At 29.3% G+C, this 16,527-nt stretch overlaps 1 protein-coding gene across 1 annotated transcript in view; it reads left to right on the forward strand.

The window, feature by feature from the left end:
* cv-c (crossveinless c) overlaps positions 1–16,527 on the forward strand; it is a 224,741-nt gene that overhangs the window by 63,557 nt on the left and 144,657 nt on the right. The window contains exon 3 of the mRNA XM_065515477.1: positions 9,465–11,287. Within this exon, the coding sequence (XP_065371549.1) occupies positions 9,490–11,287 (1,798 nt within the window). The 5' untranslated portion in view covers positions 9,465–9,489. The remainder of the gene's footprint in view (positions 1–9,464; positions 11,288–16,527) is intronic.

The following is a 16,527-nucleotide window of genomic DNA, read 5'->3' on the forward strand; positions in this document are numbered from 1 at the left end:
CTGTGTTTCCTTATTAAACAATAAAAATCTAAGATTTGAGTTTATATTTCTTTTCATTATCTCAATTAAAGTCACATCCGGTAATGGATTTTGTAATCGCAAATTCATGGATACTATAGAAGTGTGGAAATCGTCGTAGCTTTCCTTGAATTGTTGTTTACGCAACGAAATCTTTAATAACACATCATGGTCTGATTCCAGATGTCCGAATTCTTTGGTAAGAGCTTGTCGCAAAAGTGGATAAGTTACGTTTCTATTCTGCCTCATAAAGAGCCAATACCATTCTTCCGCTATGCCCTCCAACAGAACATGAAAGTTTGATAGTAGATGCTCATCAGGACATCTAGATCTGGCGCAAAGTGTTTCCACTTTAAACAAGAAATCTGACACAGATTCTGATCCATTATAAGATACTTTCCACTTCTCAAGTTTTATGTTAGCTTCACTATTCATAGAATATCTGCTTTGATTTTCCGAAGGACGATTACTATTGGAAATAGGAGTATTTGACTCCATAAAATTTGTGAAAAACTCTGGCTGTCGGTTTACATTTGATGTAGGAGCACTACCAATTTGAGCAATACTAGCTCTTATTGACGTTAATTCTTTTCTGAATTCCTCTTGAGTGTTTCTCATTGTTTGTTGCATTATGGCAATCAATGAGTCAAGTGAGGATGAGGAAGAGGATGTGGTATTATTAACATTTGGAACTAAGGGAGCGCTGTTGCTCGGAAGAGAAAACTGTTCATGAGGGGGATTCATTGTTGGTTCTAAAGAAACTCTTTCAGTACTAATAATATTAACGTGTGGTTCCGAAGCCGAATTTTGATTACTAAGAACTTGTATGTCCTGAAATAAGGTCGATGACTGTAAGCTACTTGAACTTTGTGGCCTAGGAATCTGTTGGACAGGATGTGGTCTATTCGCCGGAGAATGAGTTACCCTAGGTTTCGTACTACTGGTACTAGACTGTAATTCTACCGATATATTATTTCGTGCAGCAGAAGAACCTCGTCTTTGTCCAAATGAACTATTTTTATTGCCTCTTGAAGTATTCCTAGTTTCCATATCAAAACGAAAAATAATTTCTATCACAATCTCATAAATTAAGAACGCCTTTAATTAAAATCGAGTAAAGTTATTAACTTTTGTGTTAATATTTTATTTCTAAAAACCGTATAAATTTTACTGTTGATAGCAAAACAGGCAAAAAAAAAATATATGTAAAAATATTCAAAGATCAATTTTATGTAAATTCTGGGAAGGATATACCTTAACAAAATGTAAAAATTACGCAAGTATAAGTCATGTTTACACAAAAAATAGAAGTGCTTCGTATTTATAAAACAAAATATCGGACTACTTCCCTTTTTTATATGGATTTATTAAAATGTCAAAATATATTAAAGATTTCAAACTACAACATTAAGAAATTTTAATTATAATCTCAATAATGGACTTGAAAGAAATCAATAACACATTGTTCTTATTTTCATTTAATGCAACTTAGACCAAACTTTATAAATAATTCAGAATTAGGACTCTTAAATGTAAAATAAGATTTTAAATAGGTAAAAACTACATATATTATATACATTCTCCTTAGCGCATTTAGATTCAGAACTGTTGTGTTCATAAAAAGTCTAAGACTTCTATGGATAAATATATATAAAAGATGTTAATGTAAATAGTCTGTTTACCTATGTAATATATTTTATACTAATATGTTCATTTTCAAATTTTCTATTTTCTTTTACAAGATCTACAAGAATTTTAATATTTAGATTTATATACTTTGAAAAATTAGCCTTTATTGGCCTTTAACGTTGGGCGCCATATATGTTACGGCGCCATATGCATCTAAGATGGGATTGCAATTTAATTGCAAATGCATTGGCCATTTTACTTTGGCTTTTCGTTGGGCGCCATATATGTTACGCTCGGCTAGTATATGTTGATAATAAAAATTGTTGTCGTTAAAGTTTTTAACCGAAATGGACAATAGTGGTTAAGTGGCATGAAGAAGATGTTCCCTGCTAGCTCTTTGGTAGAAATAACTCTTAACCCATATTCCGAAAGCGTAAGCATATAACATACTCATGTCATGCCTTTACAAATACCTCAGAGTATGCAAATGTCAAAAAAAAATAAAATCTAAATACTAAGCAAAATAAATAAAACAAAGAAAAGAACAAACTAAACCATGACAAGATGATGTGTCATGTAGGGTACAATTCTCCCACCCAAATATTAACGCCTTGACAGAAAGATTACCCCTATTTTATATCTGTCCCTAATAAACATGACTTTTGACTTACATATATTCACATTTTGTTTTGGCTATCCTTCCCATTAAAGAAAAGAAGTTACTGAAGTTTCATTTTAAAAAGAATTCAAAATATTTAATTTATTAAAAAAAATGTAATGCAAAAAAAAAGGTAAACGTAAAAATGAGATTCTAATATATTCATTCATAAAGAAATAAAAATATATGTAGTATGTAGGTATATATATAAGATCATTCTAAAAGAGAAATGATCATAATAAAGAAAAGTAAAATTACTAATTAATGAGCATGGGGACAAAGTTGAAAACGGACCGACAGACAAACAAAATAAATATAATTGATACTCTTAAATAATAAATTGGTTTTTTTACAATTGTTACTCACAAAATCAATATGCAGAGATGTTCCAATTCATGATGTCTCTTTGATGTTGGGCCCAGCAATCAGGAGTACATGATGATGTTGTTGTAATTATTTACAATAAGTGACAATGATTTTGTTTTTATGAATGAAAAATTAACATGAATAAAAATAATAAAAGTAACAAAAAAAAAAGAAATAAGTAGAATAAACTAAAGGTTAGCAAAAGATATTTTAATACACTAATGAAAAAATGTTAGTTAATTCAATTTAACATTTTTGAATTGTAATAATTTGAATTATGAAAATTATGAAATGAATAAGAGTTTTTAGATCAATAATATTTAAATATTTACATTATGTTATCAAATTTAAATAAAATATAAATATAATTCAAATAAAGTTTTAAATTTTTAACATATTTTAAAATGATTAACAATAAGTATAATATTCAATATTTACATTAGGGTTTAATTTAGTTTTAATTAATACATTTTTAGAAAAGTTTTTAGATTTTAATTAGGTATAATATAAATTGCATATAAATTTTAATTATTTAGAAAAAATAGCAAGAATGTTTAATTCAAATTCATTATTTAAATTTTTGTAGTTTTAATATGTTTTTAGAAGTATATAAATTCAGTAATTTTGATAAAAATTTAGATGCAATTTAGATTAATTATTTAATAGGCTTTTAGAAAATATTTTTAGTGTAATATTACATTATCTTTAGTTTAAATAAGTTTTAATCAAAATTCAATGTGCAATATAATTTTAAGTATTTTAATACATTTTAACAAATTTTAAAGTGTAATTTAGACTTAAGTTATTTTAATTAGTTTTAGCAAATTTTTAAGTGCAATATAGATTTTAGGTATTTTAATAGATTTTAACTTAGATTTTTAAGAAATATTTATTGGTTTTAGGAAATTTTAAATGCAATAAGTTTTAAGGTATTTTAATTTAGTTTTGTAGACAAATTTAAAGATTACATTTTAAGAATTTATATTGGTTTTTAGCAAATTTATGTTAATATTAAATTCTAGGATTTTCGATTAAATCTGTTTGACAAATATACGTGTAATTCTGAGATTCTGAAGTATTCAACACGAGTTTTTCAAATCTGAACAAGAATTCGTAAATTTAGAATTTTGACAATTTTTATGATTTAATATAAATTTGATGTAAGTATTTGGGTTAGATTAATTACAAAATATTTGATTTTCCTCTGGATTTACGGAATTCAGGCTTATGTGTAGCTTTATATATTCGGGCACGTGGTGCTAAGTTATCAAAATTGAGGGTTATGCAATAACTTGTATCATATCAATATTAGTAATTCCGGAATTTGCTTATTATTGGCGGTTGCAAGGTTGTTGGCAAATCATTTCTCGAGAAGATTACTATGTTGGATTTTAGTAGTTTTCAAAGATTTGGATGAAGTTAAGTGGCCGCACATGTGCGCCTTATTGGTATTGTATGAATCTTGGAGGGTAAATCTCCAATTTTATAAAAATGTTGTTTTCTGAAGAAGTTTCCTGAATAATACCAAAAATTTCTAATAAAATATCTATAAAGTGAAAGGATGTATTTCTCCACAAGACTTACTTGGAATCAGGATATATATGAATATAATCTTTTTGCACAATATTATATAATATTCCATACACCAAATGGAAAATGTTCACTTAAAATTGTCACTATTTATAACTTTTGCTTTTAAACACGTCTTATAATATCAACTTTCTATTTGAGAATGAATTGAATGTGACCAAGTAACATGATCCCAAGCAAAATGCGTAATTAAAGAATTTAATAAGTGCGTAATTTCTTTCCAATAAGAAATTAATAAAAAAAAATCCATTATATTTATGTTTGTTGAAAGGAGACAAAGATATTTCGACAAAAAAAATGAGATTGAAATTCCATTACGTGTACAATTGAATATACATAATTACGCACATATCAAAAGCGTGAGAACTAAAATAAGGTGCAAAAGAAACAATAAAATATCTATCATGCTATTTATGTGGGGAAGGAAACCAATCTAAACCGAGTAAATATACATCATTAAAAAAAACATTTTAATTAGAATTGGCGAAAATCTTTAAACAATTTTTGCAAAGAAAAAAATCGTAACAGACGGTTTTTGAGTTATTCGACAAATCGGTTTTTTTGTCTCGAATTATTCGACAAAGTCGAATATTTTTTAAAATTTATTTTAAGTTTTTATGCGATTACTTTTAATAATTTTAATACAACAAGTGAGAGAGCTATATTCGGCTGTGCCGAATCTTATATACCCTTCACCAAATTAAACAAATTTATTTTTTTTAAAAAAAGTTTTTTGCAAATTTTTTTTTTTTAATTTTTTATTTTCAAAAAATCTTTTTTGGGGAAAAATAATTTATGAAAAAACAAATTTTTTTTGATGAAAAAAATATTCAAAGAAATATTTTTCCCGATTTTGACCCATTGTAGATCCATCTTACTATAGCCTTATATTAATCGTTGCAATGGAATCTTAAATATCTATATCATTAGATATCCATATTGTCTATATTAATGACTTAGTAATCCAGATATATAGATGAAAAATAGGACTAAAATCGAGGTTGTCCCTGTTCTCAGCCATTTGTGGGCCGATTTTGTTGATTTTAAATAGCAACCCAGCACAAACTTCGTTTACAAAGCTACAAATAATGTCTTTTTTAATAATTTACTTTCGAAGTAGTAAAGTCTAAAAAATCAAAATAAACAGACAAAACATATAAACCGTTACTTTTTCTCAATTTTTTCACATTTTATTTTATTGCACGTTTATTTATAGAAAAACATAAAAGAATATAGTACTACAGTGTGAAATTTGATTTGCCTCCATACCGTTTACGATTTGATACCGTCCGTTTTTTAATTTGGAATCGTGTAATACCTATCCTATCCAAATTCACCATTTATGGTGATTAAAATAAAACATAAAATACTTTATTTTACATTCATACAACTTCATCTTCTCATTGATGTTATTAGTTACACTGTATTTATTTTGTTCACAACACACAATTTGTGCATAATTTATTAAAAATTTTTGTACTTTTGCGTTCTAAATAACAAGAAATTTAATGATAAATACCATTATGTTCATCGTTTGAAAAGCATCTGTAATTCTAAGTAAGATGTTGAATTTTGCAGTCGACTCATACCCGTTTGGTTAGAAATTGTAATCGTAGGTCTTGTAATAGCCTTCACCATGAATCGTAAGGGCATAAGTTTGTCATTTCGTTTGTAATTTCTATATTTGCACGCCATAAACGCTCAGTCAATATAGCCATGTCCTTCTGACCATCTATATGTTGAAATCAAATTTCCGAAGCCACCAAATAACTTACTTATTTAAAATCGAGACAAATTGCTAAGATATAAGCAAAAATCGCGACTAACTCGTGTTTCTCCAAATTATTGTTTTCAAACACTTTTTTCACCAACATTTTTTTTTTATCAAAGAATGTTTTTTTTTTCAAAATTTATTTTTAATATTTATTTTAAAGAATACTTTTCACCCAAAATAGTTTGTCATAAAATTTTGGTTTTAACAAAAAAAAAAATTCACAAAAATTTTTATCTCAAAGTATACTCTGGTGAAGGATGTATATAGCATTCTTACTCTTTTATTGAAAATTGTCAAACAAAAAAATGACTGAATATTCATGCACAAAAAATCCATCCTTTCGGCAATAACATGTGAAAATTTCAAAATTCCATCTAAAAATTTCACAACATGGGGAATTTTTTCACGTGAACAAAGTTGATGAACGAAAAAAGGAAAAGGGAAGATATTTTATATGATAACGATTCATTCTCTAACAAATTTAATAACTCACTGCAAATGTTTCAAAATATTTTTTAAATTTTTTTTTACTAAAAATGTTCAATATTAATACAAAAATTGTACACTGAAAATCGTCATAAAATTAATATTTTACAAAAAATAATTCCATTGTCCAAAAAATTAAAATTGTTAAATACATTTTCATTAAAACTGGTCCCAAAATTTTTCACTGCAATGTATAGGCAATAATTTAATTGTTCACCAATATTACCACAGCAAGAAGATGGAAATTCTGATGAGTGCCTTTCCTGGCTCCCTAGTGTTGGATATTGCTAAAGGCCCCGAAGATCGCCTGATGACTCTAGACTTCTTCCTTTTGTCACAAGATAGACTCTAGTCTTAAAAACGTTCTTGGAACTTCAGGACGCAATCCATACAGTACACATTGCTCGGAAAACATACCGCTAAGAACACCAGAAAACATCGATCACTCTCTTAAAAAAAGAAGATTTCGAAGAGATTGGCAATTGCACAGATCCCCCCAACTAAAATCGAAGCTTAAAGATTGTATAAAAAGACTTAAAAAGCTCTTGGAATTTCGAAAAATGGAATCATTGAATAAATATTTAGAAAGCCTGGACGCAACCCCGCAATCGGATTACTCATTATGGCGAGCAACAAAAAATCTTAAAAGACCCGTTATATGTAAGTCCCCCTTGCGAAATTCAAGTGGTGGTTGGGCAAGAAATGATACTGAAAAAGGGAATCTGTTTGTTAATCATTTAAAAAAAGTATTTACACCGAACACATCAAACGAAGCAATTGAGTTGCCACCTGTTGCACCCTATTTTGCAGCAGCCGTACCCCTACGTTTTGAGATTCGAGAGATCGAAAATGCTATTGCTGATTTAAATCCCAAGAAAGCGCCTGGTATGGATAAGATCAGCAACAAGATGCTTATGGAGCTACCCCGGATAGCAATAAAAATAATTCTTTTTATTTTTAATGCTATATTACGACTTGAATATTATCCTCCAGAATGGAAGGTTTCACTGGTTACCATGATACCCAAGCCGGGAAAAGATCACACAAAAGTAGAATCATACAGACCCATCAGCCTATTGTCTAATATATCAAAGCTATTTGAGAAGATACTTATGAACAAGTTGTACCCGATGTTAACTGAAAACAATTGTATTCCGAATCATCAATTTGGATTTAGAAGAAAACACAGTACTATCGAACAAACCCATAGACTTGTAAATATGGTGAGAAAAGCGTTTGAAGAAAAGAAATACTGTTCTGCACTCTTCATCGATATCTCTCAAGCGTTTGATAAGGTATGGCATGCTGGATTAATATACAAATTGAGTCAAAATTTACCGGCAAACACACATAAGCTGTTGGAAAGCTATTTAACTGGTCGAACATTTAAGGTTAAAGAGGGAAACTTTTTAAGTACTGCACAACCCATTGAAGCTGGAGTCCCCCAAGGCAGTATCCTGGGACCTTTTTTATATTTGATGTATTCGTCTGATATGCCAACTAACAATCGCACTCATACATCAACATTTGCTGATGATACTGCTATTCTAAGCATTCATGAAAACCCTCAAGAAGCGTCTCGTCACTTACAAAACCACATATTTGAATTAGAAAAATGGTTAAAACAATGGAAAATTAAAGTCAACGAGCAAAAATGTACACACATTACATTTACATTGCGTAGAGAATCATGCCCCCCTATTCATATCAATAACCAAACAATAATTCAACAATCGGAAGTGAAATACCTCGGAATACATCTCGATCGTCGCCTTACATGGAAAAGTCATATAGATGCAAAGTTGACTCAAATGAAATTGAAATCAATTCAAATTAATTGGCTTATTGGCAGAAACTCCACGCTTAGTTTAGATTGTAAACTTCTACTTTATAACATGATCATAAAACCGATATGGTGTTATGGCATACAGTTATGGGGCACGGCCTCAGCGTCAAATGTAGAAAAGATCCAAAGACGCCAAAACAAGTTTCTAAGAATGATCACAGTTGCCCCCTGGTATATCAAAAACGCGAATATACACAAAGATCTAAACGTGCCCATTGTAAAAACTGAAATCTCGAAAAACGTACAAAAATATTTAAAAAAACTTGAAGTTCACCCAAACCCGCTGGCCCGCAACATATTAGATAACCGTGGCCACACTCGATTAAGAAGGAGGGACACAGCAGACCTAATCTAGAAGGAAGAATGCCAATTTAACCAAAACAACCATGAACACAAAATTTTTTCGTCCGGCACTGGCTGGACTAATTAAATAATAATATTAGATATAAGATTTGAACCACTTATTGTTAGTTCATTAAATAATGAAGATACAATAAATAAATGATGAAAAAAAAAAAAATCCATACAAATATTATATATATTTTTTTTGACCTCGTATTTCCATAATTTTTTCCTTGGAAACCACCCTAATAATATTATTCTTCATAAAACTCTTTTTTTTTCGCCACCAAAAAATATATTTTACATTTTATTAGCCAAGTAAATACAATTTAATTTTCAGTTTAAAAACTTACCACTTTGTTTCTTTCCATCCGTTTGTTTTGTGTGGAAATTTATTGTTGACCAGATGTGTTAAGGTTAAAACTTACAATCATTTTAAAATTATGTGATTACATTGAATATTACAATGTATTAAAGAGACAACGACATGGCTTCCAAATGTTTTGTTTGTAGATTTTCTTAATTCCCCAAGACTTTATTAAACTGTGGAAATGTTAAGGCTATAAATAAAAGGAAATTGAATTAGAGATTATATTTTTTCCACTAAAAACCATTATTTAAATAATATCGTTTTGTTAGGTCTTCAGCTCTTTGAAATAGTGACTTTCTTTAATTTTCTAATTCTATGCTTTGTTTTTGTCAACTTTATGCTCTAATATTAATTGATTTCTTTTTTCTATTCCTCCTTTTTGCAGAATCACACTCCATGGCTATACGACAATGTCCAATGCTCGTGAATTGGCATTGTTAGAGAAATGGTCGTCTGATGGTGCTACAATTATACCACCCCTCTCATCGCCCACCTCTCCCAAAGCAACAAAATTCTGCTGTTGCCCGAATCGACGTCGCTACAACATCAAACAACCCAAATTAACCACCACACTACACGTTCGCAACATTTTCGTCGACAACGATTTCAACTTTATCGACGATCCCACACTTAACGAAGACGACGAGGGCGAAGGCGATAGTCAGGCCCAACAATTGACTATTGAAAATACAAAAAACTATAAACGAGCTGAAAGTTGGCCCAGTGCTAAACGAGCACACAAATACAATTTGAATCATAATCATCATAATAATACCAAACAGATAGAAGCTGAAGTTCACAAGGAGAATTTACAAAATAATGTGGCAGAGGAGAACGATTATGATGATGTTGTTGTTGTAGAGGAAATTGTAAATAAAAAAACAAACAACAGCGGTAGCAGCGTCATAACGAAAGAACTTAAAGCTAAAGAAAACGAACTAGAAGTTAACAGGGAACAAGTAAGAGAACTAGAAGTAGCAGAGGGTGAAGTAGAACAAGAAGAAAGGCGGCATAATAAAAGCTGTCATAATAATCGAAACAATTGTTTAACGAATGAACACGAACGAAAGTCTAACAGCAGCAGATGTTACCCAGAATTCACCCACAAAGAGCCACAGCAATTGCAGCAGCAGCAACAGCGGGAACATCATCAAGAGGAAGTTTGTAGAAGAAAATCAACTGTCAAAAAGCCTTTAAAACAAAGTGGCAATGAAGACAGCAGTAATGCAACAACACACACAAATCGAAGACAACATACGACGACTACAACAGACACTGAAAGTAAAAAAGAGTGTGAGAACTTTAAGAAGACAAATACGAACTTAGACGACACTGTTCCACAGACAGCAATTGCAAATAAAGCAACTAATGAACAAATCATCATACCAACTACACCAACAAACATAACAGCATCACCATTAATCCAAAGACCTAGTGAAGTAAGCGAATTAAAATATAGTTTAAGTAAAACGACTTTTAGTAATAACTCAACAACAAATAAACAGCAGCAGCAGCCGGCACAACTGCATCTGCAACAACATTGTAACAATTGTCAATTTTGTTTCAATCAAAATTGTCGAAACTTTTCACAATTACAACAAAGTTTACAAAGCAACAACGAAAATTGCCACAACTCCTACAGCAACAATAAAATGACAATTACTAGCCAAACGAATGTGGCAAATAATCGTAAACGTAGTGTTGTTAACAGCAATACCAATAGCAATTCAAATGCTAGTGAATGTGATACCATAACATTGCCACAGCAACAGCAACAGAAACAAACATTTACAAATACTACAGCAACATTGCCTTGTTTATTAATAAACTCTACAAAAATGCCAGCAACACCAACTTCTCCCATACCACGTTCTAATACTAACAACACTCCTGCATCACCTCTAACAACAACTGTGATTAAAACTACAATGGTAAAACGTAGTCCTGCTAATGAGTCGACAGCAACATCACCAGCTACAACACCAACATCCGCCTCATTAAGTTTAGAAAAATCTTTAGCCTTCACAAACAATGTCCAAGATGTGGCTAAAGAGAATAAGCCTGCGAATAGCAAGTCATTGACAATTTCAACTACATCATGTAGTGCTACAGCACCAGCAGCATCTGCGACAGCGACAAATACAACAGCATCGTCCTCCGCTCCTTTAAGTGTTAAGGAACGTATTGCTGCTTTAGTAGCTGGAAATGGTAAGTTTTTTTATTTCTATGTTTTTGCTATTTTATCTAGTTTTGTTGGCATTTTGAAAATGATAAATGTTATTTTAAGTTGTAGTTTTTGCCACTCTGACATCATGTTTAGCAACATGTTTTAGGGTTAGAAGTGGTAGTGTTTGTAAAGGGTTTTTTTTAAGTTCTTGTTAGAAAAATCAAGGTTGAAATTTGTAAGATTCTCATCTGATTTAGAGTCTAAATTTTAGACAAATGAAACTTGTTACAGCAGTGTCCAAGTACATCAATGAGCTGATTTTGTACATATTTAACCTTTTTCAAATATTAAAGCTTTAAGTTATCAATAATAATTTTAAAAACAGTCTTATCTAAAGAAAATTTAATTTTGAATTTACAATATCCGTTTTCGAAAAAAAACTTCAAAACTCTGCCTTCAAGGCGGGAAATCGTGTTTGATTTCGGCTTAATAATCTCACGTTTAAGCTTTCTGATGAGTTTCTCCTTCTTTGCTTCATTCTAATTAGGATAAATTGGTGGTGGTGAAAAAGACTTTTTATTAAAATATAAAGAGAGCTTTCTCAGAAAACAAACTATAAAATGATTTCTTTATTTAATAAAATTTTTTGGTTGAAACTTTTTTTAGTTAAAAATCAGTTTTATTGCCAATATTACGATGTTAAGTTATAGGTTAACTTATAGTCTGTTAAAATCAGTTTTGAATGAAAACTGTCGGTATAACTTTAGATTACAACATAACTATTCATTGTGATAATGGGGGTTCGTAAATGTTTGTAACGTACGAAAATGTTGTCCCAAACTCTCATAAATATTATAGTTATAAAGATATCCAAACCAAATTCAGCACAAATAAGTTTTATAAAAGACAATATTAATTTTATTTCATTATTAAAAAAACGTAAACAGTTGTTTTGGTAAAATAGTTTTCTGTAACGCTGTCCAAGCGACCCTATAATTCTGGAAGGGCATATTGAGTAGATCATTTTTGTAGAATAAACTTATAGTCCAGCCGGTCTCTGTTTTTATAATGGGTCAAAGTTTTAATTTTTCTGATCGAAAGGAGTATTACACTAACTGAAAAAAATGTCTGAGAGAATTTCTATTGTCAGAGTTATATTGTGGAATTTTATGGTGATCATTTTTGTGGAAGATCTTAACCTTCTAGCTCCTCTCTTTAGGGGTAAATTTTACACTTTTTTCGAGAAAATCAAAATTTTTGCCGGAAAATTTCAGTTAGGGCCACCAAAGATTCCAAAGTTGTAAATAAAGCAAATAATTTTTAAAAAAATCTCCACAAAAATACCACAATATAACTCTGACAATAAGAATTTTCTCAGACATTAACATACAGCATTTTTTTCAGTTAGTATAATGCTCCCACTAAAATGAGCTACTCGCCATGACCTTTCAGAATTATAGGGTCGGTATTCTGTTCCTAAAATGTTTAACTACTGTTTGGAAAGTTTTTTTTTACAAAAAATCTTATTTTCTAAAAATAATTTTATTTTTTTATTAGAAAAATGTAAAAAGCCTTCCTGAATTAAAATTGAATTAAAAAACTGTTTTGCTAAATAAGCGTTCTTTAGTTATAAAGTTGTTTTTCAAAAAATATTTATTTTAGTCAAAAGCTTTCTGATAGTAAAAATATTTTTTAGTTAATAACCAATTCATTTAATTAAAAGCAGCTTTCATTAATTTAAAGCTGTTTTCACATTTGTAATAAAACTTTGTCTTAACTTTTTAAATCATGTTTTTTTTATAAATTTTTGTAACAGCTTAAATCGTTTTCCATTTCTGTAACAATATAGCATTTTAAATGTTACAAAAATTATCTCATATTTACCCTTCGAACTGAAATCATTATGTTTCTATTTAATAACAATTTACACAACTATAAAAATTATTATTAATTTAATCATTATAAAACAAACAAAACATTTCATCACGATTTATAACTGAAAAGTCATAGACAACAAATTAAAAGCGCAATTAAATAAAAAATGAATTTCAAAATACATGCCAAACAACACCCTGTAAATATTCAAACAATTTCCATAAATAAGCTTGTAAGTATTTGCTATAATTTAATAATTTATAATATCACGCATTTAACAACAACTGCAATTATTTATATAAATACATACATAATATACATAATACATAATATGAATACATTTTTTAAATTAAATGCAAGTGAAGCGTAGAAAAACATATGAAAATAACGAATTTAGAGAGCTTTACAAATATGAGCAATAATTAAGATTGAAATCGCCTAATGGTAGGCAGTATATTTTCGCCTAATAAGCTGCGTAAAAGTAGTATACTGCCTACTTTTACGCAGCTTATTATTATTATTATTATTGGTCAAATAAGTAAGATTTGATAAAATTCAATAAAATATTCAAATGATTGATTTCTACAATATTTGTCATTTAAACAATTTTATTCAGCATGAACAGTATGTATTTCAGTGTTAGGAAGATTCAGTTCCTGCCTGAATTGTTGATCTATTTCTGTATGATACGTATATATGAGAAAATATCTTTATGTTCGCTTAACAAACAAAAACAAAAAACCAATTAATGTCACAAATCATTTTAAAACTACCACCCACCTTCTGCAACACAAAACCGTATGTCAGAAGTTTAATAATTTACTATTTCTTTAGTTATTTGGGTGTGTATTTAATTTAATGAGTATTTGTTTGTTTTAAAGCAACCCCAAGATGAAAATATTGGTGTTTTAGATCACCAATCCACATTAACTGAAGTTTCGATTGAGAGTCTTCCGCATTTTCAAAAAGTCAAAACATCAAAACCTCATATTTATTGTTCACATACGTAAGCACATCCACATATCTGTGTGTTGTTGTGTTTATATGTTCATTTGTTTATATTATAAATAATTCATTTTGAATTAATGTAAGGCAATCATTTCCGTTACAAACATTTACACAGACACACATTCGAGTTTATACATATGTATGTACCCTCATTTTATAAATTTCTTGTAATGTATGCAACCATACTGCTGCATTCATGCATACATCAATTAAATGTCAAAACAAATTGTTGTAGAAACAAAACGAAAAAAGAAAAAAATAACAAACAGCAATAACAAAATCGTTATAACCCTCTAATGCAGTAAATGATTTTAGGAAGACACGAGGTAGAAAATTTAATCAATCTCAAATGAGACAGAAATATAGATGGTAACTAATTAGTTAGACAGCTGGAGAATGTGCCAGACAGCAGGTTCAGCGACAGCACAAAATTTTTTTTCTTTATTCTTTGTAAATGTCACTTCTGTTAGTCTTCACAAGAATTATTTAAAAATTGGATAGTAATATAATTTTGACGATCAAATGATTTTAGAATCTTTTTAAAAGTTTAAGAGTTTATATGAAGCTAGGCTCAGGAAAATAGCTTAAGTATTATTGTATAAGGTTCTTAGTCAGTCTTCGCTTTTGAAAATTTTAGGTTGTTATACTGAGCTGTGACCGCAGAAACAATTTTAAAATGTATGAAAAACATTCAGTTTTTAAAGGCTGTTTTTCATAAAAATTCTGAAAATTGCTTTCAGGTCGTTCTTCTGGCCCTTAAAATATAAACATTTGATTTATATAGAAAAAACTACATATACATAAACCAAAAATTAATGAAATTCAATTTTTCCTAACTGTAATATTAAAAGTGCTATCCATCCATGGGATGTAACCGGCAACATTGTCACTAGAGTTATTCACGGGAATTCCCGGGACGAAGAATCTCAGAAATTCAGCAATATTTTCAATCCCGGGAAATTGTGCGAGAATTCCCGGAAATTATTTTCCTTCGTTTTATTTTATGTTTTTTTTTAACTTGACTTTCTCTAAAAGAAGCTTAAAGCTAAAAAACAAATGCAGAAGATTCATACAACAAAAATATTTAACCCAAATAGACCAATAACATGTTCATTATTCAAGTTATTCCAAAAACTCGTGAATGTTTATTATTAATTAATTTAAGTATTTAGCTTTTTCACAGACATCCTTCGGTTAAATTGAATTTTGTTTTATATTATTGGGTTTTTTTGTTTAATATCTTGAGTTTTAATTAACATTTTTACCTAATTTTTGATTTAATAAGCAAAACATTGCCAATTCAAAAAATAAAACAAGTAAGAGAGCTAGCTATGTTCGGCTGTGCCGAATCTTATGTACCCTTCACCAAATTGTACTTCAAAATACAAATTTTAAATATTTTTAGGTAAACGAAATTTTTTTTTCATTTTTAGAAAATATTTTTTTGAATTGATATTTTAATTTTTTTTTACATTTTTTAAATTTTAAAATTTTTTTAAATTTAAAAAAAAAATTAAAAATTTTTTTTTTTGGAGAAAAAAAATTGGGTTAAAAAATATTTTGCCGATTTTGACCCATTGTAAGTCCAACTTACTACGGTCTTATATACGTCGTTGCAAGGGCCTTTAAAATATGTATCATTAGATATCCATATTGTCTATATTAATCACTTAGTAATCCAGATATAGGTCAAAAATCGAGGTTGTCCTGGTTTTTTCCTCATATCTTAGCAATTTGTGGACAGATTTTGCTGATTTTAAATAGGAAGCTTCTCGAAAGCATGTCTGACAGAATTATTGAAGATTTGTATTCCGAAGATATCTGGGGTCTTCAAAAAATTGATTTCAACAGACAGACATGGCTTAATCAACTCCGTTATCTATAAGGATCCAGAATATATCTGTGGACATTTGACAAAACGGCTTCTTTCTAAAACGTCAACTTTTCAGGAGAGCGAAAAAACTGTAAAAACTACTAACAAAAGTTCTTGTGTAGAAAATCAAAGAAATGTTATATATAAACATTATAGACAAATATCCAATAAACAAGTAGCGCCTTTTCTTTTGTTTGAAAGAGCAATAGTTTTCTTTAAAACAGCAACAACAAATTTTAAGCTTTTTTGTCAAATGTATTTTTAGCAAACAAATTAGCTTGTATCATATAAGTCGTTTTGTCAAAATTGTTTTAATTAAATTAGAGTCGGCTTATGTAAAAACAAGTTGTTTTGTGAAATTGAAATATAAAAAAAAAGTCGAAAGAAGTTGATTTGACAAACATATTTCGGTATTATTAAAAAAAATTATTCAACTTTTTCGTTACAATAGCCAAATAATTAATCAAATATAAAAATGTTTCTTTAAAAATAGTAAATATTTGATTAGGTTGAATTTTAATATAA

Source organism: Calliphora vicina, chromosome 1 (assembly GCF_958450345.1).
Source record: "Calliphora vicina chromosome 1, idCalVici1.1, whole genome shotgun sequence".
NCBI classification, from domain to species: Eukaryota; Metazoa; Arthropoda; class Insecta; order Diptera; family Calliphoridae; genus Calliphora; species Calliphora vicina.